Below are 22,726 nucleotides of genomic sequence, written 5' to 3' on the forward strand. Positions count from 1 at the left end.
AGCCCCATGAAGCGGTATATAAGTCTAACTGCTATTGCTATTGCTATTGTGGAGGTGCAAGAGCTCTGCCAGCAAAAACGGGCTGTTTCCCGGGTGACTCTGCGGGTCCACCCCCGGCCCTTGAGTTTGACACCCCTGTTGTGGCTGATCTCTTTGATCTTTTCCACTCTTCTGTTCGCTCTCAATTAGGCCCATCATTTTTCAGCACTCAAAAGGCAATCTAGTTCAGATTGGAGAGGAGGGGGATGACAAAACAACCCCCACAGCCTCCGGCAGTTCGTTGCAGGCAACCTGCTTCTTTTCACAAAATATTAGGCAAGTGACGGTAACACTGATTGCTTTTGTCTTATCAAGGCCTCACATATACAGTACAATGGCCAGTGGTGAAATCTAATGGGTTTTTTTTACTGCCGGTCCTCTGGGCGTGGCTTGGTGGGCATGGCTTGGTGGGGGTCATGTGACTGGGTGGGCGTAGCTATGTAGTCTTGTAACTAGCAATAGCAGTAGCAATAGCAGTTAGACTTATATACCGCTTCATAGGGCTTTCAGCCCTCTCTAAGCGGTTTACAGAGTCAGCATATCGCCCCCAACAACAATCCGGGTCCTCATTTTACCCACCTCGGAAGGATGGAAGGCTGAGTCAACCCTGAGCCGGTGAGATTTGAACAGCCGAACTGCAGAACTGCAGTCAGCTGAAGTAGCCTGCAGTGCTGCATTTAACCACTGCGCCACCTCGGCTCTGAGGGAACTGAGGGATCAAAAGACAAACTCACTTTAGCAATGTCCTGCTAGATCAGGGTTGGACCAGATGACCTCCGGGTCCCTCCCAGCCCTGGATTATCCTCTGAAGCTGCCTCTAGTGTCAACATCAGGTTGAGAAGGTTCTAGAGAATGAGAAAGTCACAATCTTGTGGGACTTCGGAATCCAGACTGACAGGCACTTGGCCCACAACACACCTAACATAACAATAGTTGAAAAGAAAAAAAAGGTATGGTTCATTGACATTGCAATACCTGGAGATGCGCGGATTGAAGATAAGTAGCAAGAAAAAAAAATCACAAAGTACCGGGATTTGCAAATTGAAGTTGAGCGACTGTGGAAAAAGAAATTGTGTGTTGTCCCGATTGTAACTGGAGCCCTTGGAGCAATACCCAAAGGGCTACCTCGCTATTTGGAAATTTTAAATTTATCATATTGAACATTCTGACTCTCCAAAAAACCGCCCTACTTGGAACAGCTTATATCCTCCGACGTTACCCCAACAGTTCCTAGGTCCTTGGTTAGGACTCGAGCTGTTGAGCTACCAACCAGCCCCAAAGGCTGTGAATCTCACCAAAGATTAACCACACAACAACAACAACAACAACAACAACAACAACAACAATAATAAGCAGCAACCCCATGCGGCAATACCTGTGCATTTATGAATGTAACACATTTATATTTGTATCATAAAGTTTATTACATTTATATATTTAACAAATAACAATAACTATAATTTATGGAGAGCGGGCAACAGCTGTTTTATAAGGATTTCAGGTAGGCCTATGAACCCCAATTATTACTTCTGTTGGGAAAATAGCCGGACCTCTAATCTGTCGACAGATTCCAGGAAAGAGAATTTGGGCGTAATGCCTTCACACATCATTGCCATCTGGCTGTTTTGAATTTTTGCGAGATCTAAACACTAATCATGAAGCAACCGATAACTCTTATCGGCCTTTTGGGGAAACCAAATGGGCAGGGCATTAGCCTGGCATTAGCTAAAGCAAGTGAGCTCGGATAGTGCCAAAGTGGGGGCGTTATTTATGCCGAGAGAGCTACACACACACACACAAAGAGGCGGGGGCGAGGAGTACAACATGAAGGTAAACAACCAGTAGAGTAAGCCAAGTCTTAAGAAAGATCTCGGGGAAGGAGTAGGAAGATCTTGAACAACATTTGTGAAGAACTACAACTGCTGTGCGCCATTTGCTGTGAGGGGAAATCCTCCTCACTCTTTACTTGCCTTCCTGGTACAGAGGTGGTATTCAGCCAGTTCTGACCGGTTCTGGGGAACCGGTAGCGGAAAGTTTGAGTAGTTCGGAGATGTTGTGATCTACCAGCAGGCAGCAGCGCTGGCAGCAGATTCGGACAGTGAGGAGGTTGGGGAGGAAGATGGGCCAGTCCTGGAGTCTGGGGAAGGCTCGGACGAGGGCTCTGCGTCGGAGGCAGAGAGGGGGCCAGGGCCGTCCGACAGTTATCAGCTGCCTTTGGAGTCAGACATCAGTGAGGCAGAAGAACAGCTGGAGCCTGTTCCCAGTGTTCGCATGCACAGAGCTGCCAGACGAAGGGAAGAGCTAAACACAGAGGTTGACTTGGGAATCAGGCCACAGGTGGACGGTGAATGGCCCCTCCCAGAGGGAATAAAAGAGGAGCGAAAGGGGAGGGGGCTTTTGCAGGAGACAATTCGTTCACTTCATTGGTTCGTGACTCTTCGAGACTCCTTGCCAGGTTTTTCAGATATCAGCCTGGCAGCTCTCCAAGCCAGATAAGGTCTGTGACCGTAAATCCTCCCTTGAAAGACTTTGCCGGCTGTGAATGAGCAGAAATCACTGTCAATTAATAAAAGGGTTTTTTGTCGGGACGCCTGGGAAACCTGGGTCAGTAGAGGAGAACCGGCAAATACCACCTCTGGCTGGCCCCGCCCTCATCCCAGCTGATCAGCTGAGTCTTCTTTTGTTGCCCTGCATAGGAGAACGAAGCTGGAAAATGGGTTAGTGGGGTAGGGGGAGGAATGGGGATTTTGCAGTATCCTTCCCTTGCCACGCCCACCAAACCATGACCGCAGAACCTGTAGCAAAAGAAAAAAAATGTGAATCCCACCACTGTTCCTGATAGCACTCCTGATTCTGTTGGCCACCAATTAAAGGATTCCTTCCAAGTTTTACTATTCTCCTTTCTTTCTTTTTTAAAAAAAATTCTTGGCTTAGCTTTCTTTCTTTCTTTTTTGCTGTGCGGCTAAATTACCCCTTTTTTATTTGTTTATGCAGGAGGTTTACATGCAACCTTGCTTTTTAAATGTGGATTGAGGGGGCCTTGCGAGGAGGGGGGAAAAAAAACAGGAAGAGAGCCCAGAACAATGAAAAGCCATAGAAAGCAGCCATGAAAAATACACGCGGAATTAAGACGGAGCGATAAAAATAGTTTTTGTCTCCCTTTTAGGGAAAATATTCTGCCCTTTTAATATCCCCTAAAACATTTCATTTCCCTAGGAGAGGGTCCGGTGCTAACTTCCTGCAGGTGTAACCTATTCGTTTTTGTGATATTTCATTCATCCCGCGGAGTCTCGTGTTTTATGACGCTCATTATCTCTGGCAGATATTTGGCATTCTGTGAGGGGGGACGCGCTTGGTGGGGATGTATTGTTTGCTGCAAATTCTTTCCCCGTAGAACGGCGGTGCCTTGAGTGTGCCAATTCCACCCTGCCTTCCCGAAGATATATTTTGCTCTTGCAGAGCACGGGTTTCTGCGATGACAGCGGGCAATAGTTTAGTGGCAATTTTACAATCGATCGTCCCTGTAAATTATGTACAGCACAATGGAATTTTACAAAAGCTATTTCTCTCTTTTAAATCTTCTGTATATATATATTAAAAGGTGTGTATGCGTCTGTGTGTGTTCCAGCATAACTCTGGAACGCCTCGGGCAATTTCAACCAAACTTGATGACTTTCTCTCTGGAAACAAATACTGTGGGGGGTAAGACACTGCTAAAACCACTCGAGTACCCCCAACCAGGCTGCAGGGATTGCCACAGGCCATCGCTGCCTCCATGCCTCGCATTTTTGGCATCTGGTTGAGGGTTGGATGGGGCTACATTTGGTGTATAAAACACACTCAAATTTTCGCCCTCTTTTGGAGGGTGCGTCTTATACTCCAAAAAATACAGTAACTGTGGCTGGTTGGTAGAATCACATTACGTCAACGCTTCCTTATCCAAGGGGTCCTCGGTGGTCTCTGAGCTTTCTTCCGGACGTTTCAGTACCCAACTAGGTAACATCATCAGTGCTAATGAGTGTGGTGTGCTGGCAGTTTACATCCTCGTGGCTTGCCCTGTGGATGTTGGTTTTAGAGATTCTAAGGGTTGGGCTGTTTTACTCTTGGCTTCTTTGACAGTTTCGTGATTGGGGTCTTCATTCATTTCATTTCATTTATTATATTTATATAATATTATATATTATATTTATGTGTTGTTGACTTGATTGTTGGTCTGGTGTTAACCTTGGAGTTGATCTATGCTGATCTCTGTGCTGATTACTGGCTGGAGTAGTGGAGCCCTTTGGTTCCCTTTTGGGCTAGTCGATGGTCTCTTTTGCATAGTCTTGAGAAATGATTGAAGCCCCTCGCCTTAAACACAGAAAGTCATCCATGGTAAAGGTTCTCCTCGCACATATTTACTAGTCGTTCCTGACTCTAGGGGGCAGTTCCCATCTCCCTTTCAAAGCCGAAGAGCCAGCTCTGTCCGAAGACATCTCCGTGGTCATGTGGCCGGCGTGACTCAACGCCAAAGGCGCACGGAACGCTGTTCCCTTCCCACCAAAGGTGGTCCCTATTTTTCTACTTGCATATTTACGTGCTTTCGAACTGCTAGGTTGGCAGAAGCCGGGACAAGTAACAGTTGCTCACTCCATTACGCTGCCCTAGGGATTCAAACCGCCGAACTGCCGACCTTTCTGATCGACAAGCTCGGCATCTTAGCCACTGAGCGACCGCTTCCCCTTAATTGATTAAGTAAGTCTAATAGATTAATGTAAGGTAAACATGATCATGAATTGTGTTGCATTACTTTTCTTTTTCTTTTTCTTTTTATTGTAGCAATATGAATAAATCATGTCTTCTGAAAAGTGTCAGAATTACCACAGAGGCTTGTGAAAAATATTCATTTATTCCGATGTGACATACCATAGCATTGTTCAATTACTTTATTTACTCTGTTGTAATAGGGCTCCTGTGCACTGACATAATGGTGACACATTATAATAACAATTTATTATAAAAATGACAACAAGAGTCTCAAAGAAATGCATTTCAGAGCAATGCATGGTTTCAATATTATTATTATTTTAATGCTCCCATATATATGTACGTGTATATGTAATCCCTTAATTTGGGATAGAGTCAGAGCAACTGAATAGAGCTGTGCATTTACTGGCCGGGTGCCCTTCCTGCTGCCTACACAGAGCTCGCAGCAAAGAGAGAAATATCTGTCGCTTCCTAGAATTGAACTTTCAACCTTCTTTTTGATGTTGTGCCATTCTTCCAAATGGTAAACACTGCCACTCTAGCATTCAAAACTTTTTATTAGATTTGATGCAAGTTCATTTATAATGTTTCAAAACAAGGCTTTGTTTTCAGTTCTCTCCACCTGCCAATGAAGCTCCCAAAGAGCACCTGTATCAACAACCCATGTTCTTCTCCTTATCACTCTCTATAAACAAGCTGAAGAACCTTGAAGTGCAAAGTCAAAATGATCAAAGCAAAAAAAAAAGAAAGGGCAATGTTTCCAGGACTCAAGCCTCCAGCCTCCAAGTGGAAGTGATACTGCCTTTCCCTCTGATATTACAACACTTTTTGAATTCCTTTTATATCTTCTTTATATTCCAGGCTTAAAAGAAACAAAATTCTTAAGTGAAGCAAAATAGAAAAAAAAACCATTCAAACCAGTATTATAAAAATAAAGAAAAAGATTTTAATCCATAGGTTAAAAAAAGAAGTAGAAGAAAAACTAATCCGTTCACATTAACAAATAGGAAATATTTGCAAAAATTCCAACCATAAAAGAAAATTTTAAAAAAAGATAATACACTGTCCAATGTAGCTTAATTTCGCCGCTAATTTTCTTCTGTTTTCAAATTTAATTCAATTTTAATTTTTTGGGGGGGCAGTCTCTTTTATAACAATAAGATTTCCTCACTTATTGGACAGATGGACACATTTCTATTTCCACTTTCCTCCCATTCCGGAGCTGTCTGAACTTTAGCAGCTTTTGGCTGCACTTCTGTCACTGGCAAGAAGAGATTCTCTTGGATCAATCAGGGACTTTGCGGTGTCCCTGAGATCAGCAAGACATACTCTTCCCTGTCACTGTCTCTTCAGGATGGTTTAGGTCCAAAAGGACCGTCCAGCAGCAAAAGTATCAACTGCAATCTCGGAGCTCCGAGATCACACGTCGTGTCGTTGCGACGTCAGCTCCTGTCTCCCATCACCATCGTCTTTTACCGACCCCATAACCCTTTGCGGGGTGGAGTCTGGGTGAATGGAGATGAGTTTTTACAGTGGGTTCTGGCTGCTGCTTCTGCCGGTTTGAGCGGGGATTTGCTGTGCACATATGCGCAATACAATAAAAAATGCTCTGCGCATGCACAGAAGTAAAAAACAAGATGGCAGCCCCTAAGGCGCCTCTGAGAGAACCAGTTCAGGGGCATGGCAGGCCGAGTTACTAACTACTCGGCCAAACCAGGCCGAACTGGTAGGAACCCACCTCTGCATTGCAGCATCTCCACGGTCCCTGATACTAAACTTATCAGCTGCAATGATTCACTTCTGAAAGTGGCAAGGCAGGTTGTAAAATGGGGCAAAACTCACTTAGCAGCTGTCTCACTTAGCAACAGAAGTTTTGGGGTCCGTTGTGGTCGTAAACCAGTGTTCTCCGAGTTGTTCTCTTCTCTGGCGGGTGTCCGCCTTGATGGTATCCAACCACACTGTTCTTCGGTGGCCTGATTTACCGCTAACTCTTTTACCACTAACCTTTTTGCCGCCAACTCTTCCCAACAAAATTGATTTTTTTCCTGTGAATTCTCCCTTATGACACGGCCAGAATAAGTAAGATGCAGCTTTGTGATGTTTGCCTTCTAGTGACACCCCTGATGTTATGCGTTCCAGTATTCGCTTGTTGGTCACCATCAGTGGCGGGTTTCACATTTTGTTACCACCGGTTCACGGGGACATCCGCACCTTCCATTCATGTGCCCAGCCTTCTGTGCATGCGCTTTGCTTGTGCTCGCCCCTTCCGCACATGGGCCCGGACTCAAAAAGTGTGTAAATAGGATGGCATCGAGCCAGTGCGAGTGGGCACGCCCACCCGCAATTTCTACTACCGGTTCGTGCAAACCGGTACGAACCGGATGAATAATGTCTCTGGCCACCATCAACATATTTGTAATACTGTGATACTGCAGAGTCTTCCCTCCGAATGCTGTCCCAGCAGCAAGCTTATTGTTTAGGTCCGTATGATTTCCCCCTGCACTTTATAAAATGTTTATATGCACTTTTTAAAAACAAACAAACAGACGGACCATCCGCTCAGCTTTTCGTGCTTTTAAACCAAACATTTGCAGCTTAAAGCTTTCACTCGGCAATTACCAGCGTTCTCTTCCTGGTTGTATTTCATTTTCATCCATTAGGGAAATAAAATGTAAATCGTATAATCTTGTATTGTTAATGAAGTTTAATGCATAAAGGGGGCAGAGAGACGGGAACACCATTAAGGAGAACAAATGGATGGCTACAGAAATTGATATCATGATCTCTCTCCCCCACCCTTTCTCTCTCTCTCTCTCTCTCTCTCTCTCTCTCTCTCTCTCCCTCACTCTCTCTCTCCCTGCCCCCCTCTCAATCTCCATCTCTCTCTCTCTCTCTCTCCCTCTCTCTTCTCTCTCCCTCTCTCCCTCCCTCCACTCTCCCTCTCTCTCTATCTCTCAATCTCCCTCTCTCTCCTCTCTCTCCCTCCCTCTCTCTCTTTTCTCTCTCTCCCTCTCTCCCTCCGCTTTCCCTCTCTCTCTATCTCTCTATCTCCCTCTCTCTCTCTCTCCCTCCCTCTCTCTCTTTTCTCTCTCTCCCTCTCTCCCTCCGCTTTCCCTCTCTCTCTATCTCTCTATCTCCCTCTCTCTTCTCTCTCTCCCTCCCTCCCTCTCTCTCTCCTCTCTCTCCCTCTCTCCCTCCCTCCGCTCTCTCTCTCTATCTCTCTATCTCCCTCTGTCTTCTCTCTCTCCCTCCCTCCACTTTCCCTCTCTCTCTATCTCTCTATCTCCCTCTCTCTTCTCTCTCTCCCTCCCTCCCTCTCTCTTCTTCGGCTTCTTGGATGAGAAGTGAAACGACTTCGAAAGGGGAAAAAATCAGAAAGTCCAGTTTCCTCTTGAAAAAGCAACTTTGAGACAACTTTGAGATGACGGAGAATCTCCATAGACATACAAACAGCAGGTCATCGGTCATAAATCATAGTTACAATCATGAATCGTAAGTTACAAACCGCAACGGGATAAATCGTAAGAAACCAAGAGGAGCAGATCGTCAGAAAGACGAGAGGAGAAACGAGACAGCGCTGTGGGAATGAAGAGTTCAGCAGAGTGATGGCACGGCGGTGATGATGACGCCCCCGTTGGCTCGGGAATTCTGGGAGTTGAAGTCCACCAGTCCTCAAAGCGACGTGGTCCTCCACCACTGCGGTAGAGGAAGGGGACGACCTCCGGCGATGCTAGCAAAGCTCAGAAAATGGTGATGAGCGCCAGAAGGCCGTAGAATAAGCCGCAGGGATAAGCCACCAACACTTGCTGCCCTTCCATAGCCAAGGTGGAAGCAAAGATTTTGGAGGCTGAGAGGCTGCACCATCCAATTATGATCAGGGCCACCAAAGTCCCAAAGACCCCTCTGAAAGAAGAAGAAGAAGAACCGGGTTCATATCAGGAGGAAAGAATGAGGACCCCGTGTTAGCTTCCACATGGTTTGTCCCTCAAGCCTATACAAAAATCGACTCAACCAATGGTCCCTGAACAATTTAGCTTCTACTTCTGTTGACCGACTCCGGGAAACCCAGTAGTGGGTTTGCAATTTTTTTCCTACCGTTTCGCTCGTGCACGTGCAACGCTTCTGCACACGGGCAGAAGCGTCTGGACGGGTGGACAGAGCCTCCCAGCCCCGCTACTACCAGTAGGCCTGATCCGGGATGAACCAGCGGCAATTCTCCTCTGGCTGCAGCCCGTGAAGGCAGAGGTCATTCTCAACTTACAACTGTTGAAAGTTACAAGGGAACTACCAAGTTTAAAGAGCACCAAAGACCCCATAATCTTTCTCCTTCTCTTCTGCAAACCCCACCCACTTCTAGCACTGATGCTGTTACCTAGTTGGGTCACGGAACGTCTGCAAGAAAACGGTTCACCGACAAATGCGCGCTCGACAAAAGCGCACCCGACGAAACCGCAGTGAGAAAACCGCGAGTTCTAAATCGCGCTGACGAATGAGCGCAGAAGCGCGCCGACAACAGCGCGCCGAAAGAAGCACACTCTAAACCTAACCCTAAACCTAACCCTGAACTTAACCCTAAACCTAACCCTGAACCTAACCCTAAACCTAACCCTGAACCTAACCCTAAACCTAACCCTGAACCTAACCCTAAACCTAACCCTGAACTTAACCCTAAACCTAACCCTGAAGCTAACCCTGAACTTAACCCTAAACCTAACTCTAAACCTAACCCTGAACCTAACCCTAAACCTAACCCTGAACCTAAACCTAAACCTAACTCTAAACCTAACCCTGAACCTAACCCAGAACCAAACCCTAAACCTAACCCTGAACTTAACCCTAAACCTAACCCTGAAGCTAACCCTGAACTTAACCCTAAACCTAACTCTAAACCTAACCCTGAACCTAACCCTGAACCTAAACCTAAACCTAACTCTAAACCTAACCCTGAACCTAACCCAGAACCAAACCCTAAACCTAACCCTGAACCTAACCCTAAACCTAACCCTGAACCTAAACCTAAACCTAACCCTGAACTTAAACCTTACCTTAACTTAAATCATGCTTCTGTCGGCGCGCTGTTTTCGGCACGTTGATGAGGTCGCAGTTTTCACACCGCGGTTTCGTCACCGCGCTTTTGCCATGCTCGCATTTGTCGGGTCACGCAAGAAAACCACCCAGCTCAGAGAGCACCAAGGACCCCTGTGTTTGGACCCCAAGCTACAAATACTTTGTCGTAACCTGCCTGAACGCCCACTTCTTCCCATTCACAGCATTTCAGAGGCTACTTACTGCAAGGAGAAAAAGACGGCGCAGGTGGACAAGATCACCATGGGCAACAGACTGTAGCCCAGCACACTCGCGACGCATCCGCGGGAAACCCCTACAACGCTCATCAGGTTCAACAACGCGTGGATCGCTAGGCAGCCGACCACACTTGTGCCATGAACGTAGCTAAAATGGACTTTTCCTGCCTGCAAGAATGAGCAAAGAGAAGAGCAGTGAACGGCGGCCGAAGGCGGTGGGGTTAGAGAAGACAAACTGTCCTATTTTTCAACACGGGGGGTGCTCGACGTACGACTCCAACTGAGCCCCAAATTCTAATAGAATAGAATAGAATTACAGAGTTGGAAGGGACCATGAAGGTCTTCTACTCCCTGATAAGGCAGGAAAACTGTTCTGACTCCCTCCTCCGTCCAGTAACGAAAGCCGAGACATGCTTAATGAGAATGTCCTTTAATAACAAGACCAGACTCTTGGTGGCTGAAAGCCAAGTAAACAAACAGATAAGGAACTTGGCAGCAAGTCCGACAAACCTTGGCAGCAATCCAGCGTGGCACAAGCGGTCTTTTTTAAAGTCTGGAGAGGAACCTAATGACCATTCGCTGAGCGTAAGTATCTCCTGTAATTACGTAATTGTTCTTGACGCCAAGTAGCTCTTCGACGGCGTGCATCCTGGAACAACTCACTGTTGGTTTCTGGATCGCTCGCCCTTGTCTCCTCCCCACTGATCCAAGGCTCAGGGGCCACCTGGTGGCCAACCAGTCTCTCTGTGCCCTGCTCGGAGTCAGAACCCTGTCCAGGGTCCTCCACATCCTCCAGGGCCGACTCATAGGGCCCCTCGCTGTCGGAGTCTGGTGGCAGCTCCAACGGCTCCTGCTGGCCCACAACAGAAATCGTACACCACTTCAGACAAGTGGTTATCCAACATCTTCTTAAAATGTTGTGGTGACCAAAGCTGGATGCAGTATTCCAAGTGCAGCCGTACCAAGACATTTTAAAGTGGAAGGAATCCCCAGACACGACTTATTAAAAAAAAATCTACCCCTTTTTAAAAAACTATCTCAGGCCAGCTATAATATTGGAGTCCGTGATTGACAGATACATTCACTTAGAGCGAAGAGGTTTAGCCTACCAAGAGCCACGTTGACCCCAGAGCCAAGCAGAAAACCAAAGGGCCAGCCAGGTCAGTCTCGTTCATAATGCTGGCTTCAGCCGGCTTCACGGGATTCAGCACGGTTAATGTTTTTTGCCAAATGTGGTGAAAGTTGATTCCCAGCTCTGCAACAGAAAACAGAAAAAGCTTCATTGTACGTAACGGGAAGGAAAGCCATTGTTGTGGCCCACCAGTGGACAGTGGAGCTGGCAGCAGATTCGGACAGTGAGGAGGTTGGGGAGGAACCTGGGCCAGTCCTGGAGTCTGGGGAAGGCTCTGAGGAGGGCTCTGTGTCGGAGGCAGAGAGGGGGCCAGAGCCGTCTGACAATTATCAGCTGCCTTCAGAGTCAGACATCAGTGAAGCAGACGAACAGCTGGAGCCTGTTTCCAGTGTGCGCATGCGCAGAGTTGCCAGACAAAGGGAAGAGCTAAACAACAGGGGTTGACTTGGGAGGAAGGCCACAGTGGGACGATGAATGTCCCCTCCCAGAGGGAATAAAAGAGGAGCGAAAGGGGAGTGGAGTTTGCAGGAGACAATTCATTCGCTTAATTGGTTCGTGACTCTCCGAGACTCCTCGACAGGTTTTGCAGAGATCGGCCTGGCAGCTCTCCAAGCCAGATAAGGTCTGTGACCGTAAATCCTCCCTTGAAAGACTTTGCTGGATGTGAGTGAGCAGAATTCACAGTTAAATTAATAAAAGGGTTTTTTGTCGGGACAAGGAGTTGGCTTCATGCTCTTGGGAAGCCTCGGTCAGAACACCTTTGTGTAATGGGTCATCAAAGACACCGAGAAAAAAAGAAGAAAAGAATGTGATGTTCTAATGACTCATAAGATAATTGAAGATCTTAATTTGCTCCCCCATGGTTGAAATTCAGCACCCGCCCACCTTCCTCAACAATGAAATATTTGGGGGGATATTACAAGGTAGGATAGAATATTATCCCTAAAGGAGAAATGGGGGGAAATCTTAAGAAACCAGCCCTAGTCTCCTTGTCCCAAGCGGAAACTAAGAAGGCCAGCTTTAAGAAATGCAGATTGGGTCATCTGATCAGAAAGGCTGGGTCAGACAGAAACTCCAGATAAGCAACACAATTAGGCAAGCCAAAGGTTGAACAAGATTCACACAGATAAACACCTTGTTGCATTCTGATCGCTTGGATTTTCTCCAGGACAAATATGGTGTGCTTTGATTTATAAAATGTGTGTGTGTGTGTGTGTGTTTTAAATAACTTTTTAAATAACTATACTATAAAATATAAATGAAACAAAATATATATTTTCCAAAGACCAGTGAGGGAGTTGCGTGTTAGATATAAGCTTGTGAAATGGGATTGGAGCTGCCTTACTTGTTTCAAAGACCGAATGGCAAAAAGACCAAAGATTTAAACTGATAAATTTCACGTTGTCGCAGAAAATTCAAATCCGGTTTTTAGTTGTACAGAATTTTTTTTTTAAAAAAAATATCCTCTTCAAGTTAATGAAAGACAACGGAATTGTGGAATCAAAACCCCACAGGTGTATCCCATAATGCCATTTCCTCATGAGTTAAAGGGGCCAAGATTACTCCTGTGAACCAACATTTAACATTCATATTTTGTAGGGTTTAAATGCACGTTTGGGATTCGAACCTTGAACGATATTCTATGACTTGCAAAATTTGGGGTCTCACTGGGCCATCAATGCCGCAATGGTTATAACTGTGGAGAAACGGTCCTTAGTCACACACACACACACACACACACACACACACACACACACACGTTAATTCTCCTTAAATACTATTTTTGGCCTTTATTGTCTTCCTTCATTGATCCTTGTTTCTTCCCTCCATCCACTTATACCGTTTTCGGCATATCTGGTAATATTCTGCTGCTTTTTTCCCCTGGATTTCTTTTGTTAATTTGTCCATTTCGGCACAGTCCATAATAGCAATAGCAATAGCAGTTAGACTTATATACCGCTTCATGGGGCTTTTAGCCCTCTCTAAGCGGTTTACCGAGTCAGCATATCGCCCCCAATAACAATCCGGGTCCTCATTTTACCCACCTCGGAAGGATGGAAGGCTGAGTCAACCTTGAGCCGGTGAGATTTGAACCGCCGAACTGCAGATAACAGTCAGCTGAAGTGGCCTGCAGTACTGCACTCTAACCACTGCGCCACCTCAGCTCTTTATAACCTTTCTTATTATTTCATCTTCGCTTGGTATCAATTTATTTTCCCATTTCTGAGCGAAGGCAATCCTCGCCGCCGTAATTACGTGTAAAATTAAATAATGGGTTTCTTTCTTTATGTTTCGTAGTCATTATTCCCAGTAGAAAAACTTCTGGTTTCCAATCTATTTTGACTCCTGTTATTGTTTCTGGCCAGTTTTTAATCCTTGGGCCGTTGTAACTTTGAATTGTCACTAAAAGGACTTTTTGCAAGTCTAGTTGTGCCTCAAATAGAGATTTGGTACGTGGGATTTTTACGCTCTTCGAAATACAAAAACTTAGTGGCTGTGTCGCGAAATAGATGCTGCTGAGATTCACAGGAACTTTTTCGACTTTGGGGAATAATTTGACCCTTAAAAAGAACCCGTGAAAAAATGTATGATGAGATATGCAAGCAAAATGATACGAAGCGTTTTGTTAATTATGGGCATCTTAGCATGATGTCTGACTATGCCGTATAAACACAGAGGGAAAGGCGGCGTGATGGAATCTGAATGCAAAATTTATTGAAATGCTGTCACCTAGAGGCAATAAAGCGCATGATGTATGTGCCATAAATATGATTTCGTGCCTTTCTTTCCTATGCAAATAGGGGTGCTGTCGTTCCGAGCATAAACAGGTTACAAATGCAAGACAACAAATTAAAAATGATGTTTTTTCCCCCCCTTTCCCGGGTTTTTATTTATTTATTTATTTTGATTTGTTCACCTTCGGACTCAACATCATTTTAAACACATTTTACCTTGAAAGTGGACCGCGCTACGATCATCAAGCGAGTTACAATTCGGTTTGTCTCAAAAAGAGAGAAGTAAGAGTGTAGTCGGAGATCTTTCGGTGAGCTTGTGTAGGGTCTCCTGCTTCAGCGGGGTGGGGGTGGGGGTTGGACTAGATGACCTCTAAGGTCCCTTCCGACTCTGTTGATCTCTTAAATCTGCTTCTCGCGCTGGCAAGTCAGAACTTGGCATTCTACGTCAGTAAATTTTATTATCAGGATTTGGATATGTCTAGAGTGAATGTTTGAATGTTTATTTCATTTATATGCCGCCCTTTTCCCCCCGAAGGGGGACTCAGGGTGGCTCACAACTCAAACCAGGGAAGGGGGGATACAGACAAATTAACAACAACACAAAAACAATACATGATTTAAAAACACACAACAATCATACCATTCGAGGAGGGGGGCAACGGTTCTTTAGCCCCCAGGCCTGTCGGAACAGCCAGGTTTTAAGGGCTTTGCGGAAGGCCTGGAGGGTGGTGAGGGTCCGAATCTCCACGGGGAGTTCGTTCCAGAGGGTCGGAGCAGCCACAGAGAAGGCTCTCCTCCGGGTAGTCGCCAGTCGACACTGGCCGGCGGATGGAATTCGGAGGAGGCCTAGTCTGTGGGATCTAATCGGTCTGGTGGAGGTAATTGGCGAGAAAAGAAGGACGAGGGGAGAGATGATAGGAATCTTCCAGGATTTGAGGGGCTGCCACAGAGAGGAGCGGGTCAAGCTATTCTCCAAAGCCCTTGAAGGCCAAACAAGAAACAATGGATGAAAACTCATCAAGGAGACAAGCAATCTGGAACTTCTTCCATGGGTTGATGGTCCTCACGGTCAGAAAATTCCTCCTTAGGAATTTTCCTTAGAATTCCTCCGTGAGGACCATCAACCCATGGAAGAAGTTGCCTTCGGAGGTTGTGGGAGCTTCATCGCTGGAGGTTTTCAAGAAGAGACTGGACTGCCATGTGTCAGAAATGGTGTAGGGTCTCCTGCTCGGATGGGGGGGGTTGGACTAGATGACCTACAAGGCCCCTTCCAACTACGTGAACCCACAAAAGGTTTTTTCCAGCTTTTCTAACATGACAGCTGTCTTCCTCTATTTGAGGAGAAGGGATGGACCTGTTCTCCAAAGCAATCTGAAGACAAGACAAGAAGCAACAGATGGAAACTTATCAAAGAGGGACCCAACCTGGAATTAAGGAGAAACTTCCTAACGGTGAGGACAATTAACCAGTGGAACAGAAGTTGCCTTCCGAAGTTGTGGGTGCTCCATCACTGGAGGTTTTTAAGAAAGGACCGGACAGCCACTTGTCTGAAGTGGTATAGGATCTCCTGCTTGAGCAGGGGGCTGGACTAGAAGACCTCCAAGGCCCCTTCCAGCTCTATTCTGAATTGATGGAATGCTGGCAGATTGTAGGCAGATGTATGCTGATGTTGGGCTGACACCAAGAAGAACCAAAGTCTAGTCCACCCTTCGCCGTGGAGGCTGACCAAGTCATTTTGGGCTGGTAATTCTGTGTAGCCCAATCTGCATCAGAAAAATATTTCTGTTGTGGAAAAAAATATAGGAATATTTGCTATTTCTAGATTAGTTTTGGGCTAAGTGTGGTCCTTTCTGATTCTACAGTTCTATGAGCTCCGGGAGGAAAGTTGAGCTATCAATCAAAGAAAGAAATACGTCGATCTGCAGTAAAAGTTCAACAAAGTAAATATCAGCCTCTCAACGATCAGCTGTTTCAGGCTGCAGGGATTGCCATTGCCTATTGCCTCTGCGCACCCCATTTTTGACCTCTGCATTCCATTTTTGGCCTCTGAGCGCCCCTTTTTTGGCTTCTCCATGCCCCATTTTCCGCCCATCCCAATTCCCCCCCCCCACCTGGAACGGGCAGAAAATGGGGCACGCAGGACGTGCAGAACAGTGGTGGGATTCAATTTTTTTTAATGCTGGTTCTGTGGGCATGGCTTGGTGGGTGTGGCAGGGGAAGGACACTGCAAAATCCCCATTTCCTCCTGATCAGCTAGGACTCAGGAGGCAGAGAATAGATGGGGGCGGGGCCAGCCAGAGGTGGCATTTACCGGTTCTCCGAACTACTCAAAATTTCTGCTACTGGTTCTCCAGAACTGGTCAGAACCTGCTGAATACCACCTCTGGTGCGGAGGCTGAAAACAGGATGCAGAGGCCGAAAATGGAGTGCGCGGAGGCGGGAATAGGCAATGGCAATCCCTGCAGCCTGAAACAGCTGATCGTCGGGAGGACAATACAACCAACAGCCAGCTGTTAATCAGGCTGTGCTGAAACTGAAACTGAAATGGGCTGTTTGTTACAAGGAGGCAAATTGCTGGAAGGCAGGCAGATTTCCCCCCCCCCCTTGTTTTCCTCCCCAAAAGCTATGTGCGTCTTATACTTTGGAGCGCCTTATACTCCAAAAAATATGGTAAGTTATTGGTTATTCTCGAATCTGTGAGAAGTATTCATCAGCCGGAACATACAAAGGGCATAATTGTGTTGGTTTTGTACCTTCAAGCAACGGAGGCTCTTCATCAAAACTATCGGAATAAGTCTGGTTGGATGGAAACGGAGAAGCATCTGCGGGTTGAAAGATCTGACCTTCAAGCGGTTGAGAAGAATAGGCCTTGGATTGCGACCAAGGGCCTGTCTGGACTCTAGGATAGAAAGAAAGCATTCAAAACAGGTGCAGCTGGAATGAAGAGACCCTCACGGGAAGGGGAAGATTCGGTGAAGGTTTCTTTAGCCAAACTTGGCCAGTTTAAGACTTTTGGACTTCAACTCCCAGAATTCCCCAGCCGGCTTATGGGAATTGAAGTCCACAAGTCTTGAAATGGCCAAGGTTGGACACTCATGTTTTAGACCACTGGTTCTCAACCTTCTTCTTCACCATGGACCCCCCCCCCACTTAAATACCTTATTTTCTTCCTTCTTCCATCTCCCTCCCTCCCTCCCTTCCTTCTTCCATCTCTTTCTCTTCTCCCCTTCCTTCTTTCCTTATCCCATCTCCTTTCCTTTGTATATCCTTCCTACTTCCATCTCCCTTCCTGCTCTCCTATTCCCACCTTGCTCCCTTTATTCATTCATTCATTCATTCATTCATCCATCTATTCTCCCATCTCTTTTCCTTCCTATCTCCTTCTCTCCTAATCCCCCTTCCTTCCTTCCCTCCCTCCTGTTCCCATCTTCCTTCCTCCCTCCCTCCATCCCAATTCTCCTTCTATCCTTCTCCCATCTCCTTTCCTTCCTTCCTTCCTTCCTTCCTTCTCTCCTCTCCTTCCTTCCTTCTCTCCCTCATGTTTCCATCTTCCTCCCTCCCTCCCTCCCTCCCAATTCTCTTTGTCTCTTCTTCCCTCCTTCTTTCCTTCTTTCCTTCTCCCATCTCCTTTCCTTCCTTCCTTCTTCCTCCTCTCCTCTCCTTTCCTTTCCTTTCCTCCCTCCCTCCCTTCTTTCCTTATTCTATCTCCTTTCCTTTGTATCTCCTTCCTACCCTCATCTCCCTTCCTTCCTTCCTTCCTTCCTTCCTCCCTTCCTTCCTTCCTTCCCTCCTATTCCCATCTTGCTCCCTTGCTTCATTCATTCATTCATTCATCCATCCATTCTCCCATCTCTTTTCCTTCCTATCTCCTTCCTTCCCCATCCCCCTTCCTTCCCTCCCTCCTATTCCCATCTCCCTCCCTCCCTCCACTCTTCTTCCTTTCCTTCCTTCCTCCTCCTCTCCTTTTCTCTCTTCCTCCCTCCCTCCCCCCCTTCTCCTACACTATCTCACCTGCAGAGATGAAGCACTGGTAAGTTGAAGGTAGGTAAATGGGCTACATCATTTTATTGGGGCAGAATTTTCAACAGAAAAACCCTCCATGGTCCTAAAAAATACTGGGCTCTTTGCTTGATTTCTTCCTTTAAATAAGTACCATAAAGTGTTCAACTGTGCAAATAACTAGGTTTGATTACGTAGATTACAAAAAAAACTATACAATATATATTAAATATAGAGATTTAACACCATGATAAAATGAAATAATGTACAGTCTCACTTTTCTCCAGAGTCTTCGGGCCCCCCAGAGTTTTCCTCTTGATTGTCAGCGACGTAGTTCGATTGGTAAAAATCCATATCGAACTGCAGAAAGTTGGACATCCTAAGAAGGTTTTTTAAAAAAAATGTTAGTCTTCATTCATACCGGCAGGAATGCCTGGGATTTATTAATGGTTCACCGACAAATGCGCGCTCGACAATAGCGCACTGACGAAACCGCGGTGAGAAAACCGCAAGTTCTAAATCGCGCCAACGAATGAGCACAGAAGCGCTCGGACAACAGCGCGCCAACAACAGCGCGCCTTCAACAAACAAGTAATAACCGCGAGTTCTAACCCTAACCCTAACCCTAACCCTAACCCTAACCCTAAACCTAACCCTAAACCTAAACCTAAACCTAACCCTAACCCTAAACCTAACCCTAACCCTAACCCTAACCCTGAACCTGAACCTAACCCTGAACCTAACCCTAAACTTAACCCTAACCCTAACCCTAACCCTAACCCTAACCCTAACCCTAACCCTAACCCTAACCCTAACCCTAACCCTAACCCTAACCCTAACCCTGAACCTAACCCTAACCCTAACCCTAAACCTAACCCTAACCCTAACCCTAACCCTGAACCTAACCCTAACCCTAACCCTAACCCTAACCCTAACCCTAACCCTAACCCTAACCCTAACCCTAACCCTAACCCTGAACCTAACCCTGAACCTAACCCTGAACCTAACCCTAACCCTAACCCTAACCCTAACCCGGTTTTGGCGTGGTTTTGTCGGCGCGTTGTTGTGGGCATGTTTATGACGTCACGGTTTTCTCGCCGCGGTTTTGTCGGCGTGCTTTTGTCGTGCGCGCATTTGTTGGGTCACGTTGACACATGATTCTCAGTTCTGACTATGCAATGCTGCAATAGACTTGATGTCTTAATAAAACTATATCTTTCTCAACAAATGGAGCCAGGTATCATTTTCATTTAGAGGTCTGAGTTGTGGGAAGCCTGACAGCTACTTAACAATTTCCTACATTTAGTCCTCAACTTACAACAGTTTGTTTAAAGAGCGTTCAAAGTTGCAACGGCCCTGAAAAAGAGGGACTTATCATCATTTTTGCCACTTCGACTGTTGCAGCGTGACGAAAATCCAGACGCTTGGCAAGTGACTCACATTTATGACGGTTGCAATACAACGGGGCCTTGTGATAACTTTTTGCGACCTTCTGACAAGCAAACTCAGCGGGTAAAACAGATACATTTAACAACCAGGTTACTCACTTAACGACTGCGGTGATTCACTGGCAAGAGAAGTCGTACAATGGGACAAAAGTTCACCTAACAACTGTCTCGCTTAGCAGCATAAATTTTGGGATTCATTGTGGTCGTAAGTTGAGGACTACTGATTATATTTATTTTCATATTTGTTTACTTGATTGCCTGCAATCAGGATAATATGCTTCAATCTTACGCCCTCATTTATTAAAAAAATACTTTATAAAACAATTTGGCCAGGGGGGCAATTTTATTTCTTGCTAATTAGCAAATTGTGTTTCAAATCTTAGCAGACTAACCCGCTTCAATCTTACACCTTCATTTATTAGAAAAAAGTATTATTCCGTGCAGCAATTTTACTTCTTTCCTAATTAACGAAAAATGTGTTCTCAAATATAAAACAAGCAAACCAACAAAACCCCGATTTATTTTTAATAAGTATAATAAAGTTGGGATTTTTTTAATGGGAACTATGACATTTCCTATGAATTATGCACAAATATAATTAGGAGTTGAAGTGTCGGCATTCCTAAAAGCACCTCCAGATAATATTTTAAAATTTAATCATGCTTTGAAATGCCATTAATATTTCTTGGAAGCACCGAATCGAAACAAAAAGAAGACAGCCAACAAGCTTTCCTTCCTCATTTAAGGCGTGGGAAAGCTACCAAGAGCTGATTTATGAAACGAGCTGCACTTTTTAAAAAATTAAAAATTAAGGGTGTTTAAAGAACGTACCTTGCGATTCAGTTTACAAACAGCAAAATCCAAGCAAGTGTTTTTCCCTATATTAACCTGCGTGTTCCTGCGCTATTTATACCATCCTAAATTTGGCCTCTCAACAGTTGGATGACGGAGAGAGAAGCATTGACTGTCAGGGGAAACATGTCCAAAAAGGAATAACTTGGCAACCATACTAATAATTGAAAGACGAAAGAAGACACCGCATAATTTTTTCAAAGATTGGTCATTTTTGCTCTTGAAATATAAAGTCCCGGTGATCAAAAGTTTTTTAAAAAGTTTTTTTTTATTTTTTATTCTCTGACACACAATTATAGGTATGCATTCATATAGTTATTCTTACCTTTACATTTGTCATTCTTATACATTTGTTATTCCGTTTAAAAGATTATAATATACAGTTTGAGTTGCTTTATTTATCATCCCATCCGCCTGTTTTAACACCACCTTATTTTCCCTTTCTTTTCTCCCTCCCTCCCTTCTCTACTTTCTTCCTTCCTCCTCTAGTTCCTCTTCCTTCTTCCTTTACCTCTCCCCTACTCCTACTCTTCCTCTTCCCCTTCCTACCCTCTCTCCTTCTCTTTCTCTCCCTTCCACCCTCCTCTCCTTACCCTTCCTCTTCCCTTACCTCTCCCCCACTCCTCTCTTCCTCTTCCCCTTCCTACCCTCTCTCCTTCTCTTTCTCTCCCTTCCACCCTCCTCTCCTTACTTTTTTCTTCCTTCCTTTCTCTTCCTCTCATTATCAAAAGTTGATAGAAGGAGACACCAACAGATATTTTTCAACTTACACAAAGGAAGGAATATATGATGTCATTATGCGCCAAACCCCCAAAAGTTGCATTTATAAAAACTCGTGCAATAATACTGTCTGTAGTTAAGAAAAACTACAGTTGTTCTTGTAGTCTGCATTCCCCCCCCCCAAAAAAAATCCATTCCTACTCCCCCACCATCCCAAAAGTGTTCGTCCCAAATTGTGTAGTTAAAAGTCTGTAGAGATTCTCCGTCATCCAGGTCACGGTTGTCCCAAAGATGCTTTTTCAAGAAGCCACTGGATGAGGTGGCGCAGTGGTTAGGGTGCAGTACCGCAGGCCACTTCAGCTGACTGCTATCTGCAGTTCAGCGGTTCAAATCTCACCGGCTCAAGGTTGACTCAGCCTTCCATCCTTCCGAGGTGGGTGAAATGAGGACCCGGATTGTTGTTGGGGGCAAATATGCTGACTCTGTAAACCGCTTAGAGAGGGCTGAAAGCCCCATGAAGCGGTATATAAGTCTAACTGCTATTGCTATTCTGTTTTTTTTTTCTCTATGAAGACGTTTCTCTTCTTATTCCAAGAAGCTTCTTCAGCTCCGACTGGATGGACTGAATGGAAGGATGGAAGGATTTATATTCCTTGCAGGCAGCTGGATATTTTCTTCTTTTTGGGATGCAATTGAATATTGTTTGTTCGCTTCCCCTTTTGTGATTCCTCCAATACTTACGTTATTAATTTTATTTGTTTGTTAGCTTAATATCCTTCACCTTTCCTGCCAAGAATTCAAAGGGAACAGGCACAGCAGTCCCCATTCCACCACACCTTCCAATCCAGGCAGCCCTCGACTTACGACCACAATTGCTGTTGCTAAGACATTTGTTAAGAGAGCTTTGCCCCGTTTTGCAACCTTTCTGGCCACCGTTGTTAAGTGAATCCCTGACGTTGTTAAATGAGCAACAGGGTTGTTAAGTGAATCTTGCTTCCCCCTTGTTTTTGCTCATCAGAAGGTCGTAAAAGGGGATCACGTAACCCGGGACCCTTCAACCGTCGTAAATGTGAGTCATTTGCCAAGCGTCTGGGATTTTGATCATGGTGTCGTGAGGGTGTAAAAGGATCACAAGTCGCTCTTTTTAACGCCGTTGTCAGATCTCCTGCTGGAGCAGGGAGTTGGGCTAGATGACCTCTGAGGTCCCTTCCAGCCCTGGATTGCTGCGCTGTTTCAAAGTCCCGTAGGCGAGCTGCAGTAATGCAGCCTTGCCTTTAAACTACGACTCCCATAAACCTTTGCTGCTGGCCCCGCCCACTGAGGCTGCCGGGAGCTGTAGTAGCTTCCTCCCCCCCCCTCTTCCCATGCGGTTAAACCAATAGAACGCTTCCCCTGGCTTCTCTGCTCTAAGGCGCATGCGCGTGAGATGCTTTCGCCGCTTTTTCCCCTCGCTTTATAGACTTACAACAAATATAAAGAGTGATTCTTTTTGTTCCCAGGTTGGCACTTCCGAGCCCCCTTTTCCCCCAAACTTTCCTAAGAGTTTTTTCTAAAGCGTTTTCCCAGGAAAGAAAAAATTATTTGCAAGGCGCAGCTGCGACTACATAACCCATCCCAAGGTCAAGCAACTGCAGGGCGGTGGAAAGGGGGGGGGGGCGGCGTGCAAGGAAGGAAGCAAGCAAGCAAGGGGCAGAAGGAGAGAGAGCAAGGTGGGGGGGAACTGGCCGCAAAAGCGAGCCCCACTTGTTCTCC

General features: G+C 45.6%; 1 protein-coding gene across 1 annotated transcript; it reads right to left on the reverse strand.

The window, feature by feature from the left end:
- Positions 1-8,211: 8,211 nt before the first annotated feature.
- Positions 8,212-18,332, reverse strand: YIPF7 (Yip1 domain family member 7). Its single transcript, XM_087723808.1, has 5 exons — positions 18,232-18,332; positions 16,709-16,854; positions 11,198-11,343; positions 10,075-10,256; positions 8,212-8,688 (listed from the first exon to the last, which is right to left on the reverse strand). Exons 1-5 carry the CDS (start codon positions 18,330-18,332, stop codon positions 8,526-8,528), a joined length of 738 nt encoding a protein of 245 aa, XP_087579934.1. The 3' UTR covers positions 8,212-8,525.
- Between the last annotated feature and the right edge of the window lie 4,394 nt (positions 18,333-22,726).

The sequence above is a fragment of the Thamnophis sirtalis genome, unplaced genomic scaffold, assembly GCF_051295495.1.
Source record: "Thamnophis sirtalis isolate CommonGarterSnake01/CBP01778 unplaced genomic scaffold, rThaSir2_p1.2 scaffold_10, whole genome shotgun sequence".
NCBI classification, from domain to species: Eukaryota; Metazoa; Chordata; class Lepidosauria; order Squamata; family Natricidae; genus Thamnophis; species Thamnophis sirtalis.